General features: G+C 35.3%; 1 protein-coding gene across 2 annotated transcripts in view; it reads right to left on the bottom strand.

Annotated features, from left to right (window-relative positions):
* Nucleotides 1-18401, bottom strand: part of ddx10 (DEAD (Asp-Glu-Ala-Asp) box polypeptide 10) — a 443025-nt gene that overhangs the window by 342957 nt on the left and 81667 nt on the right. For both annotated transcript variants that reach the window (XM_039745618.1, XM_039745620.1), the window contains exons 11-13: nucleotides 15560-15647; nucleotides 2916-3004; nucleotides 235-625 (exon numbers count right to left, since the gene is read on the bottom strand). In XM_039745618.1, the coding sequence (XP_039601552.1) occupies nucleotides 235-625; nucleotides 2916-3004; nucleotides 15560-15647 (568 nt within the window). The remainder of the gene's footprint in view (nucleotides 1-234; nucleotides 626-2915; nucleotides 3005-15559; nucleotides 15648-18401) is intronic.

The following is an 18401-nucleotide window of genomic DNA, read 5'->3' as shown; positions in this document are numbered from 1 at the left end:
AATATAGCCTTTATAAAAAAACAACAGGAATTCACATGCTGGCAGTATTTGATAATAAAGAAATGAAGGCCAGTACTAATTCTACAGGCAATTACTGGGGTAGGAAAAGTAATAATCATTAAATGTTAAAGATAATTATCAAAAGGAAGAATTTGCACTTTAAAAACCTGTACTTCAACCACTGAATACCACTGGTGGGTAATCCTGTCTATAAAATTAAGTTACTGAACATACCTTTTCAACTGCAGTTTCAACCCCGAACACATCTTTTCTCTTTACTGTAAGTAAATCTAAATCTTTTAGATCATCTTCTTCATCTTCCTCTTCCTCTTCTCCAATAATGTTTAACCCTGCAGTCTGTGTATCCTTCAATTCCCAAGAACATTCCCCTTCGTTTTTGGCTTGTGACTCTTCTTTAACTTCTTCATCCTCTGATTTGCTTTCAACTGAAAGAGGTTGTTGCCTCAGAACAGCTTTAAAGTTCTCCAGCTCTTCCTCAGTGCTAGATTCTGTATCTTCTGTTCTTGCCTCAGATGTTACTTTATCCTTCACAGAACTCAGATCATTTTGTTGTTTTGCTCTCTGAATGAATCGGACCCTGGGAGCCACTGCTAATCCTAGTGATCTTTTATATAAAAAAAAAAAATTAAAAAAATTAAGCTCTGATAGAGAACATAACCATTGTGTATATGTAGGACTTTGTAAGTCAACGTGTTTAAATAGTAACCTCACTAAAAGACAAACAGGCAATGGGAACTTACCATTTCTCCAACTTCGCCTAATGTAACATAACTACTGTACATAAAAACAGGCATCAAAAACAAAGCATTTTCAGAGGGACATCGAGAGAGATAAAACAAACTCGGTTTTGCTTTTCTGCTGCCCCAAAACTCACAAACATCACATATGCCTTAACAAGAGTAAGACTTTAATGAAAAAATACCATAGCCACTACCTGATACAAAGCTTGCTATTTGACCCTAATCTGAATCATTCAGGTTGTGTGTTTTAATATCTACCATTTATGCCAATGTTTTGGAAATAAACATATGTAATGATAAAATACAGTTTTAGTATTTTTGTTGTTACTGATATTTAGCAAAGACTGATGATTGTTAATAAAATGAGTTATGTTCGCCTATTTAAGTTCTTTCAGTGGTAGCAATTTAAGTACAGACTGTTTGGAATTTCCCATTCAGAAAACAGTGGGGATTTTCAAAAACTATTGTTTCCTAAAAGTCTTTTAAGCTTTGCCATTCTTTTTCCAAAAACCCAACTGGAATTTTTTCTTTTTCGTCAATGGTATAGTTCATTGAGAAAACACTCCCTCTTTATAATAATGAAACTAATAAAGGATTCCCCATGGTTTAATACCACACACTTCTTTAAATCAAATACCAAAAATTAAAACAGCAAATGGAAAATAAAGCTGCAAATCTGATGGACTGCGTTGTGAGAGATATTTCAAAACTCAACACACACTCTGCTCAAAGCCCACTTTGATTAGTATTAGTAAAGGATAAAAGATGAAAATGTTAAGAACCATCATGCCTTATTTAAAACAACAAGTAATCAGATAAATAAATTAAAAAACTGACACAATTCCACCTAACATTATTCATTTGCTAGATAACATGAGACTTCACACCAAACAGTCAACTTCCCAATCCAATATCAGAGGACCACCAAAATTCTACCTCTTGCCTTTATCACTAATTTGTTTTAAAGCAATCAAGCACCAGATGCACAGGAATAATGAATACATTTTACATATGGCCTTAACTTTATTGTCAGAGATTCCTGTAAAGAAATGATGAGACTGGTGGTACGTATATTCAAAATACACATTTTGGACTTAATTATTACTATAATTAACTTTGAAATGCTTGTTTTTCAATTAGAGTCCGGTAACATGGAAATTATGTAATTCTATCCATTTTCTGGCCACGTTATTTGCTTCTATGCAATGGGAAGAACAACAACAAGTCTTTGCACCCACAATTATAATCAAACCAGAAAAGACTGCCCAGGCAACATCATTGGGACAGTGTGATGAAATTCAAGATGCCAGTGGATAACATGTAAATATAAAAATATACCAAAGAAAAATTAAAAAGTAAGTTTAAATGTGGTGAAATTACAGTACCATTTGTTACGCCAATATTGTCCTTACTTGGCAGACAAACTGAAAAAATCTATATACTGGCAGAGCATGTAAACAAGTACAGAGGTACAGACTAAAAAGTAAGACAAGCAACACAGGTTTTGAATCAAAATCAACACAGGTTTTGAGGGCATCATTCTCAACATATCCATTCCAAGCCGTTTGCTTTGGGGACTAATAAAATGCCTTGCATTTTTCATTACAAAAGGTGGTATATACAACCTACATTATAACCTAATAAAGGAATGTTTAAATTGAGAAAAAAAAAACAAAGGAAATAAAAAGGTTGACACAGGAAGGACTAATCCTGTTGAATTAAAGGATGGAACACAATACTTTTTTTTTTACGAATCAACTAGCTAAAATGCCTTAAGTGACCACCTCTGCCATCTCACAGTGTACTCTTTGCAGAGCAGCATTGGTCCATTATCCTAATACAGTATGCTATAATAGTTTTCTTTCAATTATGTATTTTTCCATTACCTGGTACCCACAAAAATACTACTAATTATACTATTACTATCATATAAGATCTTTGCTTATCTTGATTCTGCAGAGTGACGACATGATGTATATTGCGTGGACATGCAAGTACGAATTTCACTACTTTTGATAGGATAAGAAATTTGAAAGTGTTACCTCATTATGCAGAAACACCTCTACTGTCAGTAACCTAAATTTTCTAGTAGAAGGTCAACTCAAAAAATTATCTGCCCTTATACATAAAGATAATGTGAATGCTAATACTTACTGTGCGTACTCTGGTAATGGCAGCTTAAACACATCAAAAACCTCCTTGTTCTTCATGAGATATACAGAGCGCAGATAGGACACAAAACACTGGAAAAAAAAATAAATAAAAATTACAAACGGAAAATCCAAAATACCATACGTTTATGGAATTGTTCAAAAAAGTGAACATAAAGTTAAATTTAGTATAGCTTGTATGTCTATGAACAATATGAAGATAACTAATAAAACACACATTACAAACAGTAATAATATTCAAAACAAACTGGCTGAAAATTTTCCTGAGATTGTTGCATCAAATGTATTTGTTCCCATTATCACTTTTATACTAACCTACAGTACTAGGGTGTTATACTGTGTTAGCCATTATGAATGTAGTAAAAAAGTCAAGCAAAATGACACCTTTTATTGGCTAACTAAAAAGATTACAATATGCAAGCTTTCAAGGTAACTCGGGCCCCTTCTTCAGGCAAGATGTAAATTCTAACCTACATAAACCGAATTGCACCTCAAGAGTATGCGACAGAAGAACATAGTTCAGCAAAGAATGCAATTTACTTCTTTTGTTTTTTTTTTTTTTTTTTTTTTTACTTTTTCTACTTTTTCAAATTATTTCAAGGTTTAAACGAGTTGAGTTAAAAGAAAAACAATATTCTAATAGATTATTATACCACTAAATGTATACTTCCACCACACCCTGAAGTACTGCCAGAATTAGGTCAACAAGCACCTGAAACACTTCTGGGTAACTTTATAAAAGAAGCCAGCAGCCAATATTCTGGGAGCCAGAGTCAGGTGCAAGAGGACAAAGCATGCTGGAAAAAAAGTGGAGGCAAAGAAAGAGAGAGGAAGGAAAACAAGAAGTGTTTGGTGTGCTTAACTCTGCTGTACACATGGGAAAAGAGTTTCCCATGGGGGAAAAAAGAAAAACAAATTAAAACGTGTGCCCTGAAATTGTTGTTCCCCCATCTGTGTGTGTTGGGTTTGTTCAGAGGCGCATCCCCTGATGATCCATAATGGTTATAGAAAAAGTTTGTCATTTAGATCAGAATTATTTTGGGAAAGAAAATAAAAGCATAAATAAAAATGAGGCACATTTCCAAGACAATGCACCAGTGTTAAGTGAATGTAGCCAAATGACAGTGACAATTGTTACACAAGTCAGTATGACGGTGTTTGCAATTTGTGTAGATTTCAATTCAAGATATCCCTGAATATCAGTATGTAAAGACATTTTAACTCATCCAGCTACAAAGTCAAAAAGCATACTGCCTGGAGCAGTTTACATACATGTCTCTGGATATATGCCTAATATTTGCTATTTTACAATTAGCTACAGCACTTGCCTCAACAACTCGACCTGAAGCAAACAAAAATGTTCTGAGCTGCAGTGCTATTTTGTCCAAACGTAAAAGTTACCATAAGCACTAATGAAATCTTTACTGTTGATGCCTACATATGCCACAGTAATGTGACAGAATACTTGTAGAAAGACTAGGCCCTCTGATGCAATAACAGAAGCACTTTGACTTTTAGTCAAGATGAAATGTAATAGCCTAGAGTAGTGATCCTCAAAGTTGTTTCCAAAGGATCAACAATGGGAAGAGACAATGAAAAGGAGCACCACATTATACAAATCAACACAAACAATATTTACCCACAACACCACAATTGCCTTGCAAAATCATATATATTTGTAGTTTGCTTTGTCAATATCTGTTACTTAGTCGAAATATTTGTAGTAGGGCTGGGCGATTTGGCCTAAAATCAAAATCTCGATTAATTGAACATTTTAACTCGATTACAATTAATGAACGATTTTTTAAAAAAAAAATTTTCCCTCATAGTTCACTGACAAGTTTTGTACAGTAAATATGCTCACATATTACAAGTGAGAGATTTTTGAATGAAGGGTGCATTACTTGATTTTAAAATAACTGAAGGAAACACACTATCTGTGATTATTTATTGAACACCAATGTTGAACAACTGAAATTAAACCACACATTGCCTAAAACAAACACTCTGTTCTCTGTTCTTCACTTTGTTCTTATAAAAAAAGTAAAAATAAATAACTTGCACTTTTGGAAATAAAACAAATTATTTTCATTGTTTTTCTTATTAAAAGTAGAAAATAAGCAGTATCTCTTCTAAATAAAATAACTCTTATATATCCTGTAAATAATATTTTAAACAGTGCATTTCTTGCATCTTCTGTAAACAAATATTTTAATGTGCAATGTATCAATGTAAACAACAGATTGCTGTAATGAAACTGAAACTCTCTAAACACTGTTGCATGAGGTGATCTTAGCGATCTTGTCATGTCACTATATGAACATGAATTTAGTTCTTACAAAGAAACACAAGCATGTTAACCTTTTCAGGTTTCAGGCAGGACCTGAGGCATGGAACAATGTTTCTGCCCGAACTGAAAACCCGCTCTGATGGGGAGCTAGTAGCTGGTATGCAGAGATACTTTTTTGCCACCTTACTTAGAGTGGGAAAGTGTACATGATGCTTTCTCCACCAGTCCAGTGGATTTGTCTCACTATCCAGCATGGGGGACACCAAATAGCTGCTCATCTCTGCACCATTGTCTGTCGTAATGGCTGAAAGTTTTTCTTCCGCGAGGTCCCATTCAGAAAGCATATCTTTCAGACCTTGCGCAATCATATCTGCCGTGTGATCGGCTGGAAAATATGCCGTTTCAAGGCATCTCTGGTGCAGCTTCCAATCATCGTCAATGTAGTGCAAAGTAAGGCTCAAGTATGGGTTCATCGTCCTACTTGACCAGAGATCAGATGTGGCTGCAAAGTGCTGAACATTTTTCAGTTCAGTAGCTACATTTTTACAACATGTCTTGTACATGTCTGGCAGCGCAGGTTTAGAAAAATGTGATCGCGATGGCACAGTGTATCTTCTGTCGAGAGTTTTAACGAGGTGTTTAAATTCGCTTCGCTCCACTGTAGCCAAGGGAGTCATATCCTTTGCGATGTAATAACAAATAGCGTCAGTTATTTCTTTCCATCTTCTTGAACTCTTCTCATACTGTGTGGCATTTGTGAACGCTTGTGTTATCGACATCTGCTTTGCAGAGGCACTTGTTGCTGGGTGCTTGTCGGTCTCTTTTTGTTTTTTTTGAGCCATGCACTGTTCATATTCAGTAACGTGATTGTGCTTCAAGTGTTGAAACAAATTGGTGGTGTTATCTTTGGGCGTCGAAACTGTTTTTTTACATCTGACTTCATTTTGTTTGATGTCATCCCTATTGAAGCCAAAATGTGTCCAAATGACATAGACTGTGTTTTTCTTTGGTACAAGCTGCTGTTGTTGCTCAGCTATGTCAGTGTTTAAGCTCTCCATGCTCGACATGTCGGCGGAATAACGTAACGCAACGGAGCGGGGTCAAGTGACTCCACATGCGGTAGTGTTTTTAAAGGGAAAGTAATCAAAATAATCGACCTGGAAAAATTTGATAGATTATAGGTTCTGAATGTCGATTTCAATTACTTTTCGATTAATCGCCCAGTCCTAATTTGTAGGGCAGTCTGTTCCTAAGTGTTGCCTTTATCGTGTGTATTGTGGAAAATATGAATTCACAATTTTATGTGCGCACAAAAAAGGACAGAGAACAAGTGTTCCAAGTTCTGCTTTCATGGGGTCATTCATATTCAGCTCAATCATTTTATGTTCTATTTCAGCATATTAAGGCAGATTTGAGTTATGCCTAGAATCAAGGAAGACCCGATCACATGTGGGGGATTATCAGTGAAATTGAAATACACTTTGTACTCCATCAGGATATTACCTGAAAATTTCCTCCTGCCTGAAGATTAGACTTTAGTTTGATTATGCGATTCCAGGAAAAAGGTTTCAGTGTAATGATCCACGTTTACGATTTGCTAACCTCACAGCACATAAAATGTAAAATCATCTTTCACTGCCAAAACAGCAGAGAAAGGTGTTTGCTAGCTTAGGGGAACAATGAAATACAGATACACAGCCAATGAGCAGAGAAGTACAGGGTTTATTTAAATAATTATATTGACTATGATTCTCTTTCTTCCAAAACCATTTTATGCAGGAATTAACCAATCTGACATAATAATTTGAGAATGTAACCAAAAGGATATGAGGTGCCTGCCACTTGCGTCTTAAAAAATGTTCAATGAAAAATATGGGACTAAAATATACAGCCTAATTCCTATGGACCTTGACAACAGTAGATAGCAGTCTCTGTGCATATGTATATCCAGAATGAACAGTTCCCTCAACAAACCCAAATCCCAGCGTGAATGACTGGCTTTTAAGTAGTGGTTTTTAAGCAGACTTTCACTGGTTGAACCAATAGTTAAGACAAGGTAGAGTCATAGTTCCCATCCACACTGTCAGAATGATTTTAACCTTGACTTACTGTGTCTTAGCCTGGTAGTATGGTGTCTGATACTGGAATAGAAACAGGGCTTTTCTCAGAGCAGCGCTAATAAAAATAACTTAATTTCTATTTGAATACCCATAACACACATACAATTCAGTTCTGCTCTTCCGAAACATTAAATATGGCTTTATTAAATGTTAGAACATTAACCAACAAGCTGTTTTCCATCAACGATCTTATTAGTGATAGGAAAATTGATTTTATCGCACTAAGTGAAACGTGGCTTAGCTCTGATGGTGCGGCTGTTTTAATCAAATCTGCGCCTCCAAATTACAGCTTTGCTCATGTGGATCACCAAGGTAAGAAAGGCAGCAGTTTAGCAATCATTTACTCGAGCCGGTTAGAGTGTAACAATGTCAGTTTTGATAAATTCGTTATTCGTGGAGTTTCTCAGTTTCTAGTATTATCTGTGTATAGACCTCCTACATACAGTGTGTCTTTCTTTGAGGAATTCTCAGACTTGGCGACAATTGTAATTACGAACTATGACATGTTCCTAATAGTCGGTGACTTTAACTTTTATATCGATAATCAGTGTGACCCGAAAGTAAAAGAATTTATGAACCTCCTGGGCTCTTTTGATTTGAGACAGCACATTAGTCAGCCTACAAGCAAAGCAGGTCATACGTTAAACTTAGTAATTACTAAACAACTAAAAATTGATGTGAAGCAGATCATTAATATTGGTCTATCAGACCATTTTCTCTTTCTATCTACTATCTCTATCCTGGGTCCGCTGCTCTTTTCGATTTAAATTCTTCCGTTAGGTCAGATTATCTTGGGGCATAACATGAGCTACCACAGCTATGCTGATGACACACAGCTGTATTTATCAAAAGCACCTGATGACCCTGACTCTCTTGATTCACTGAGACAATGTCTCACTTGTGTTTCTGAATGGATGAGTAGTAATTTTCTCAAACTAAATAAAGAGAAACAGAAATTTTAGTGATTGACAATAATGGATATAATGAGGTTATTAGAAATAAACTTGAGGAGCATTAGGATTAAAATTCAAGACGGAGGTAAAGAATTTAGGGGTAATTATTGACTCTCACCTGAAATTTAAATCACATATTAAGATTACTAGGACAGCATTTTTTTCACTTAAGAAATATAGCAAAAGTTAGACCTCTTATAACATAGCAAGATGCTGAGAAATTAGATCACACTTTTGTTTTCAGTCAGCTAGATTACTGCAACATACTCCTCTCAGGACTACCGAAAAAATATATCAATCGATTGCAACTAGTGCAGAATGCAGCTGCTAGAATCTTAACTTGTAAAAGAAAATCCCAGCACATCACCCCAGCTTTGATGTCACTACACTTGTTACCTGGGTCATTTAGAATTGACTTTAAAATACTGCTTATGGTTTACAAAGCCTTAAATAATCTCACTCCATCTTATATTTCAGAATGTCTTACACCTTACACTCCAAATCGTAACCTTAGATCTTCAAATGAGTGTCTACTTAGAATTCCAAAAGCTAAACTTAAAAGAAGTGGTGAGGCAGCCTTCTGCTGTTACACCTAAAATCTGGAATAGCTTGCCAATAGGAATTCACCAGGTTAATACAGTAGAGCACTTTAAAACACTGCTGAAAACACATTACATGGCTTTCCCATAGCTTCATCTTAGTGTCATCTTCATCTGGTGCTCTGTATATTCAATTAATTATCATTATTATTCATGGTGGCTCTAAAATCCATACTAACCCCTACTTTCTCTTCTGTTCTTTTTCTGGTGTTCTGTGGTGGTGATCTGCAACCACCACCATCTAATTAAAGCACTGTGATGTCCCTACATTGATGGATTAAAGGCCAGAAGTCCACATGACCGTCATCATCAAATTCTTCCATGAGAACCCTGAATACAATGAGGACTGATTGAGGTAATTTGTGTTAGGTAGAATGTCTAGAGGGGGCCAAGTGGTCTCGTGGCCTGGAACCCCTGCAGATTTTATTTGTTTTTCTCCAGTCGTCTGGAGTTTTTTTTTTTTGTTTTGTTTTTTGTTTGTTTTTTCTGTCCTCTATGGCCATCGGACCTTACTTTGATTCTACGTTAATTAGTGCTCCCTAATTTTAATTCTTATTTATTTTTACTTGTTTCTTTTTATTCATCATGTAAAGCACTTTGAGCTACATTGTTTGTACGAAAATGTGATATATAAATAAATGTTGTTGTTGTTCTCCTACACACTGGCGGCACAGTGGGTAGCACTGCTGCCTCGAAGTTAGGAGACCCGGGTTCACCCTGCATGGAGTTTGCATGTTCTCCCTGTGTCTGCATGGGTTTCCTCCGAGGGTGCTCCGGTTTCCTCCCAGGGTGCTCCGGTTTCCTCCCACAGTCCAAAGACATGCAGGTTAGGTGCATTGGCAATTATAAATTGTCCCTGGTGTGTGGGGGTGTGTGTGTGTGTGTGTATGTGTGCGCTCCCTGCAGTGGGCTGGCACCCTGTACTGGGATTGGCTCCAGCAGACCCCCCGTGACCCTGTAGTTAAGATATAGTGGGTTGGATGATGGATGGAAGATACAATTTGCATCAAAATCAACAGAGAGAAGGAAAATCAGAAATACAAAGAGTAAATATCAAAAGAGATTTTAACACTAACCTAAGACAAAAGAGGAGAGATGCAAAAAAAAAAAAAAAATCAGTGGAGTTAAGAGGTATTCAATTCCAAAGTAGCTCAAGCTGTCCTTCATGGCCTACAGAGTCAGATAAGAAATGTTTCCAAGTAAGTAGGCTTCAGTGCTATAGACTAACAACTTCGTCATGCTTCTATGCATTTTGAATAGGAAGCACTGCTTAGGATTATGCAAGACACCAAATTTGTGATAGTTAGGGGAAAATAAATGGAGGGCCTCTTTTCAAAGTAAAGAAAGTTCAAGTTAGATCAATTTGATGGAAAAGAAGCTGACAGACCATAAGACTTCCTGCCAAGCCAGTTTTCCTAAACCACAACAGTTTTTTTTTTTTTATATAAATGTCGTTAGTTATTTTTCTTAGTAGTTGTTGTTGTTTAAAAATATAACAGAGTTGTTTAGAACAGAAAGAAACAACTATAATTCTGGTTTAAAGTTAGAATTTAACTTTAAATAAGGTTTGCAAGATGCGTAATACAGGAATCTCACAAAATATGACAGTTCAAGACACAAGTTTACAAGGGATTTTATTTAATGCCCATTTTAAGCTGAGATTTATCATCGTCACAGTTACAACAACCAATGCAGCATTTTTAACTATGTGCTACAGACTGCTGTATGAAAGAAAGGTACGAGAAGCTAATCAGATCAGACTAGCATCTCATTATTCTTTCATGCAAATAATCCATCTGCTGCTACCACCTCTGCCTGTGCTTCATCTGAGCACTCACCTTCAACTTCTTACCTCTGTCATCCTCCTGTTGCAAGAGGAAGTAAAAAATGTTGGCTTTGTTTGCAATTATAAGTGTACACTGATTACTAAAAGGTAGAAATGAATGGAGGTGATGGAAACCGATAAACAGCAAAATTATTGAGTCATTAATAACTGGAAAATGGCTCTTAATAACAAACATTTTTTCACCCACTGAAATTAATGGAGCTTATTATTTCTGAAATACGAGAGTTCACTTTACAAAGGGTCATTAAGGAATGCATTTGTCGTAAACAGGGGGAAAACCTATCCATAACCAGTTTCGATCTGTTCTCCTGTGTTCAAGCTAAAGTAACAGATGGCATATATAATTTTAATAGATTTTACACTAACTATTGGAATATAGCATTCTCTATCATTATTTTAAAAATTATGACCGTTTCAGTGAACAAGTGTGTTTTTTCTTTTCTTTTGAATTTGTACCATTCATTTCTTGCCACTCTTCATATTTTGAATTCCATCTTGTTAATTCTACCATACCCCTTATTCTGCACTCTACCTCTGAACTTTCTGCTGCTTACATTTTTAGGCTAAACTGATACATGAATGTTCAGTTTAAGTAACATTTTAAACAAAATATCTGGCACACCCCAATTCAACAAAATAAGAAGACAAAAATGATAGTAAGTATGCAGATTACCACTGCAGAAAGTAATGTTTAGATAAAACAAAAAGTTAATAAACATAATCAGTTCAAAGAGTATATCATCTGAAAGAGACCAATACCTAAAAAACACGTATACTACCCTACTGCTTACCTAGCAGGTCCATCCATTTTCAACTCTGTACAACTCTTTCCTGTAAATGAAGTCAACTAGTCTTTTATTCTTTTATAAACTATTTTTAATCAGTATAAAGCAATATCTTTATGATTTAACAAAGACAGTTAAATATATTTTTCCCGTTCATTGTGCATGTCACTAAAAATAATAATAAAAAAAAAAAACAGCAACAATATAGCGTTCTTAAAATTCATTGTCGCAGGGGGCCTGAGCATATCCTAGCAGCCCTGGGACCTAGACCAGGAAGCGGCTCTAGACAGGGTGCCAGTAAATCAATGGAGACCAATAAGCACAGACCCCCATGAACATGTACATGGGATCAATTTGGAATTTTTACTATCACCATTTAAAAAATATTTGTTCACAAAAATTGTTGGAGTGACATAAAACGAAGAGACAACAGAGGGAAACCATCGTCATTATCTACACACAAGCAAGAGTCAGTAAACCAAAATAAGCAACCAGAACCAAACATCAAAGCAAAATATAAAACTTGGGCAAAAAAAAGAATAGTCAAAAGTAATGTTGCAGTTCTCAAAACAAACTCATTTTATTTGCTTCTAACAAACAATAATCTGCATCATTCGCTAAATAAATTGATCCAAAGTTTGCACGCTGGAAACTGTGTGCCACTAACATACTGTATATCTGGCAGAACAGGAGGATGTAAAATGCCACATACTGGAAACAGGCATAGCAAACATGAACAACATACTGTATCTTTATCCATGCAAAGATCAATGCCAAACTGCCACTTTAGAACAAGAAACTAAATGGCATCACCAGAATTAAAAAATGTATAAGCAATTAGAAATATTTAAAACTTCCAAAAATGATACAAAGTCAAAAGATGCCAAAAACTAATTTATTACAGAAGTGGTCAATGTACCTACACATACAAATTTTTAGGGGTGTAGTAGGAAATCCAGAGAGCTTTTAAAAACACACACACACACACACACACACACACACGTGAGGAATGTGCAAACTCTGCAGCCTCACCTGGGTACAGGATTTGAATCCAAGATATGGGATCTTTGAGTCAACACCATATCAGACTGTACCACACTGCACCACAGCTTCCAAACCCTACAAAACTCTTTTTAAGTTTTACCTCACTTTGAATGCTTAACATTCATGGCCAATAAACTGGAATGTTTCAAATATTATAATAATTATTATGAAGCATGTATAAATTCAAATAGTAAGAGTTTCAGGAAAGAGTATTTTATGCTAAAAGTGAAAACATGGTAAAAAGGACAATTTAACCAGTCTTAAAAATGAGCATGGGTTACAGTACATTCTTTAGAAATTCTGTAAGAAAAAATATATTACAATGGTAGTTTAACCACATGAATCTCCTTTAAAAACTACCCTTCCAACCTTCTCCTTCTCCTCCCAAAAAGGAAAGTGTAATGAGCTTCTAGATCTAAATTCCATTTCCTGATATGCTTTATAATTTAGTGACAGGCATCGACTCCCAAAGGTACACTATCCATCACTGATGCCTTATGGACATTATGCCATCCCAGGAGTAAATGATGAGTGACAAACTGCCACAGGTCATGGGCAGGTGTTGCTTTGGAGAGAAGACAAGTATGTTAAAATGCCAGAAGTGACAACAAAGATTAAAAGAATTCTGAACAGACAGGAATTTGCCTTCTGACATTCAGTTTCAATAATCAATGTTTGCAGCATTCTCACAGAAATGCAGCACATAGACTGTACATTACAAAAAGAAACCTGAAAACATCCATTTTGTTTTTATATAGAATTCTACTATATTAGCTCAGTGTGATGAACAAACCAGTAACCTCTAAAGTAATTTAGCATAATATATTTTATTTATATGGTATCTTTTCAAAGCACAAAAGTGTCAATGTATAAAATAATAAAGTGTAATAATTTAAATTTCCTGATTTTAATCAAAGTATGGATCATACATTTCATGTCTGTAATTGTTACAAATTGCTGTTGGCGTGCAGTACTTTTCAAAGAAAAAAATCACTTTTTCCAAAGAATTGACATTTAGAAAATGACCAGAATAACCCCCAAGTTTGGTTAGCAAATAAAGAGTCGTCCTTTAAATCTTTGTGTCCATTTTATATTACTATACTGGATTACCATCAATGCTTTATATTTTATTTTGCAGATACCTCTACAAGATAAAAATACATCAAGATCATTAACATAGATAGGTTTTAAAATTGGAGCACCAGCCCATTACACGACATGATCAAGGTCACACAGTATGTTGCAGATGAAGACTGAACCAGCAACTTTGGGTTTGAAAGCCCACTAAGCTAACTATCATGCCCACAGTACTTGCCAGATACAGACTATAACAAGAGGAGGCAACAGCAGTTCTTATTTTTTACTTAAATCTGAGGATAATCAACCTAATAGCAGAGCACAAACCATGCCTATGTATAATGTGACTGAGAATGATGATGTGAAGTAGGGGGCTCCTAAAGCACAGAACACTGAAACAAGAACTTAGGTAACAATGGGCATGTTAGTTGTATGTTAAATTATGATCAGTGTAAACTGTCAAGAAAAGTACCAGTGACTAAAAAAGGTTACTGAAAGTGTTTCAGAAATAAATGATTAAATGACTCAAAACACTATAGTAAGATTATAGAGAAAATGCATAAACATAATTCCTGATTTAAAGGCTACAAGCAAATTACTGAAAATCTTGATAAATGCCATTTCATTACTGCAGCTATAATAAAGACTAAAGAAATAGGCTAAAATATATACTTAAAAATTAAAGTTAAAGTTAAATATAAGCTAATAGCTATTAAATACTGTACAGCAGTGTTCAAGGCATTTTTTACATTGATTTGTTGAACACAAGTATGAAGTACACATAAAAATAATAACAGAACAATAAATTGTTAATTATGGTGGTAATAAGTGATAAACAAAACAATAGAGCTTCATTTCACATAGTTTATTAGCTTTGATTAAGATTTCATAATTGCAAAATGTGAAATTCACTAAAATTATTTTTGTGAGATTTTGAATGTTGATTGTGGTGGAAAGCAATTGCTTATTTAATGTTATTAGTGTTTTGTGCTGTTTCCTTCCTTGGTTGCTCTCCAGTACTGCTGCCACTTTCATGGCACCTTTCATGCAGCTCAATGCACTCTCATTGGAACTCACTTCTGCTTTACAGTGCTCTCGTTGGGCCAGAGGTAACACCATATGCACTCCCTATCTCCAACAGTTTAAGCTGACCCAAGCCAAGATCCTTCCTTAAAATCACTAGCAGCCACTTGTAGCAGCCACAGACTCAGGCCAGTGTTTTTTAGCAGCAGATAAGCACTTGCATGTATGTGCTCTCTGGCTGCATATTCCTTTCCACAATCTGGACCATAATTTTTTCCATGCTACTGTATATTGACAAAAGGTTGCAGATGAAATGTAGATATGAGTGGTAATAGTCACTAGTAATAATGAAGGGAAAGATGGTACATGATAATTAGCAATAAGTTACATAAGGAACTCAAGTAGGAGGAAAGAACACTTTAACTGGTAATAAGTTTGGGTTGTACTGTATTTGAGCATTAATTAGTTAGGTGTTTGTCCAGAGTCTAGAAGAGTGTTTGTTTATGAAAACGCAATATAGAGTCTGAAAATGCACACAAGTACTCCACATATTTGCAGTTAAAAACACATACTGCATATGGCTATGTCATAGTACTAAGAAAGAAGTAGAAAAGAATCTCTCAGCAACAAATGAATTCCTATAAAAACAAAAATTGTGAGGCCCACAGCTTCCTGCGTGAAAAAATTGTGTTAACATTAGATAACTTACTATCCACCCCTCATTGTCTACAGTATGCCAACAATTAACAAACTGACATGGCAAATGTCCACCAGTTATGTACAGTAGTTGGCACTGAAGTATAAAATGACTGTACCAAGTCTACAGGAATATATAGGAGAAAGTGGCAGCTTTAACATAGCAGGATTAGAACAATATCATGGTGACTTGCCCTTTGTGCACGTTCCTTTAGCTCCTGCTCTTGTGCTAGGAAAGCTTCCAGTTTCTGCTGCACGTTGATGAGTTTATCTGGGTTGACCCTGAAAGAAAGAAAGAAACAATTGCACCAAGTTTAGAGTCTCAGATGGAGGCAAAAAATATATTTCAAAACTAACTGGCTGATTGCAGAGACAATATATTGGTTAGTTTAAATTTATTTGTCTAAAACAAATTAATGTGACTTTCCACTTGACAAACACACGAAAATCTGACAGAATTTTTAAAGCTCACTTGACAATTGTTTACATATACATTTCTTAACATTTCTAAACAGAAAGCATATGCATACAGTTTATTTTATTACACTGTAGCTCTGTGACATATGTTCACAAAAACGTACATACTAATACAGCATTTGCACCAAACCTTCCTTTGTAAAACAAACAAATGACTACATAAATAACTATGGATTTTTTTTCTTAAGTGTTTAGAATTTTTGCCTGGAACTGTGAAGTTTCCTTGTTTTTGATTTAAACAATTTTTAAAAACTAGTCTTATCCTATAATTCCAGTCATTAATAAACAACAAGGTCAATGTAGCACACCACCTTTGCAAACTGACCATACACACTACTTCTTAGCAGCACTACAAATTATACTGAATGACTATAACCCAAAAGACCTGAATATATTCTTTATTCTAAAGTAAAATGCAGTCCAATTACATACTCAAGAACAGAATTAGCCCTAGAAAAGGCACCAGTCCATCACATGGCCCACTCAAATGCACTTCCACATTTACACTCTGCCAATTTACTGTCATCAATTAACATAACAAGGGTGACCCTGGGGATGTGGCAGAAAAAAATACATGCAAAAATAACACACAGAGTCCACAAAGACAAGTACAGGATTCTAGTCTAACATGCTGGATCTGTGAAGCTAACAGTGCAACCACTATGCTATCCTATAATAGACAACTTGGAAAAACAAAAAGAAATGCTTGTTGTGTTGTTAATACATTTTTATTAATGATGTGGTACATTTTACCTATCATACAGCTAAATGATGGCATTTGACAGCAGCAAGGTGGAGACTAATTAAGTAGTAGTGTGGATGAAAAGCTGTCACATAAAGCAAAAGCTACAAAAGGAAGGATAAGCTGTAATCGAGAGGCAAGGCCAATGGATGAGGATACTGAAGCAGAGTTCCAAAGGGCTGAAAAGGGAATGATTAAGTGAATAAAAAAAAAAGAAAAATTTAATGTCATAGCTTAAACTTAAAACAATGACATTAAATCTGAAACTTTAACAAAATACTGCTTGAGCAAGTGCAACCTGAATCTGAGTGCCTTCCTAAAAGGCAAGTTGAAAAGAAGGCAATAAGAAAACATGACCAATGAATTATAAGAACCTAAGCTCCTGAGCTGAGAGAGAAACAAGCTCCTCAGGTGGCCGAGGCCTGTCTGAGAAGGACAGGACTATTTGAAGAAGCCAACATAAAAGCAGCTCTATGATCTCTGTTTTGTGTACACAGCACTTAGAGTGCACTGTAGCAGCCAGGAGACGTGTCATGGTTTATTTTTATTATTTCTCTTTTTATTACTGTAGTAATCAAGTAGACTACAAGTACATTGCAGAAAAAACTAAAACAAATTACAGCTTATAATTAATTATGTGAGGAATTTTATTTTCTTTTATGCCATAATTATTATGGAAAAATATTTTTGTTGATATTTTACTAGCATGTATTTTAAGAAAATGTTATTTATTTTAGTATTTTGTGATCACTAAACAATAGGAAAATAGAATTTCATTTTGTTAATAAAAATGAGAAGTTAACATCTGTTCTCTATTATTTAATTAGTTGTTTTAAAGGGATACAGAAAATAAATAAATAAATAAATAAATCTGTATAATAACTGGCCAATCAAATAACATGAAGTCAAGTGCTCGGTATCTGTCTTAAAAACGTGACTGAAGCATCACTAGAGGGGACCAAAAAACTCCCAGAATCTATCAATAGCACAAAAGCAGGGTGAAGTTCTCTACTATGCCACTTGATACCATATATCTATAGTCTTGTAATCTGTTTGCCAAGCAACATTGTGCCAAGTTGATCAAGATACATGCTTCTGACATTTACTCTACAATCCCGCAGGTGATTTTGGCAATTTTTTGTTCTGCATCCAAAAACATCAAGATGATGACGATTGTGTTTTTTAACATTATTGGGCTTAATAAAGAGTTTCCAAATGAAAAGACTGCTATTTAGCAAAATTATACTAAGCTATTGAGGTTTCTGTGGGAAAACATTAAGGAAAAGCAGTGGTGCATGCAAAATGTTGTCATAAACTATATAATGTATGAAGCCTGAAGTCCAAAGATCAAATAAACACTTTCACAAAAGGTTCAAAGATCAGACAACAGTTTCCATGGCGTAGCGGTAAGATTTGCTGACTTGTAATCAACAGTCCCCGGCTCGATCCCGACTGCCTCCTATATAAGCAGTTTTCAGTAGTGAGCTGCTCTTATTGTTAATATTATAAAGTACACACATACATTTGGTTTGCGTCTGTAACAGATGGTGTACATTTATAGCACAGCACTACTTTTGTACTCCAGGACATGCAGAAGAAAGAATAGTACAGAGAGGTCAGTTCAGCGCTATATGCAGTCATCAAATTCAAATGTTAACAGATCACACACACGCAAGGACCGTCCTTCCTACATTTACAACATGTGTACCTGTTGCAATGTACACACTTCCCTCTATGCTTTGGTTTCTATTACACACCTGAAAGAAAGAGACAATATATATGACATTTTGAAGAAATCATTTTATGACCTGAATAGT

The sequence above is a fragment of the Polypterus senegalus genome, chromosome 2 (genome assembly GCF_016835505.1).
Source record: "Polypterus senegalus isolate Bchr_013 chromosome 2, ASM1683550v1, whole genome shotgun sequence".
NCBI lineage: Eukaryota > Metazoa > Chordata > Cladistia > Polypteriformes > Polypteridae > Polypterus > Polypterus senegalus.
The sequence above is the reverse complement of the archived record's forward strand: the minus strand, read 5'-3'. Positions and strand labels throughout refer to the sequence as shown.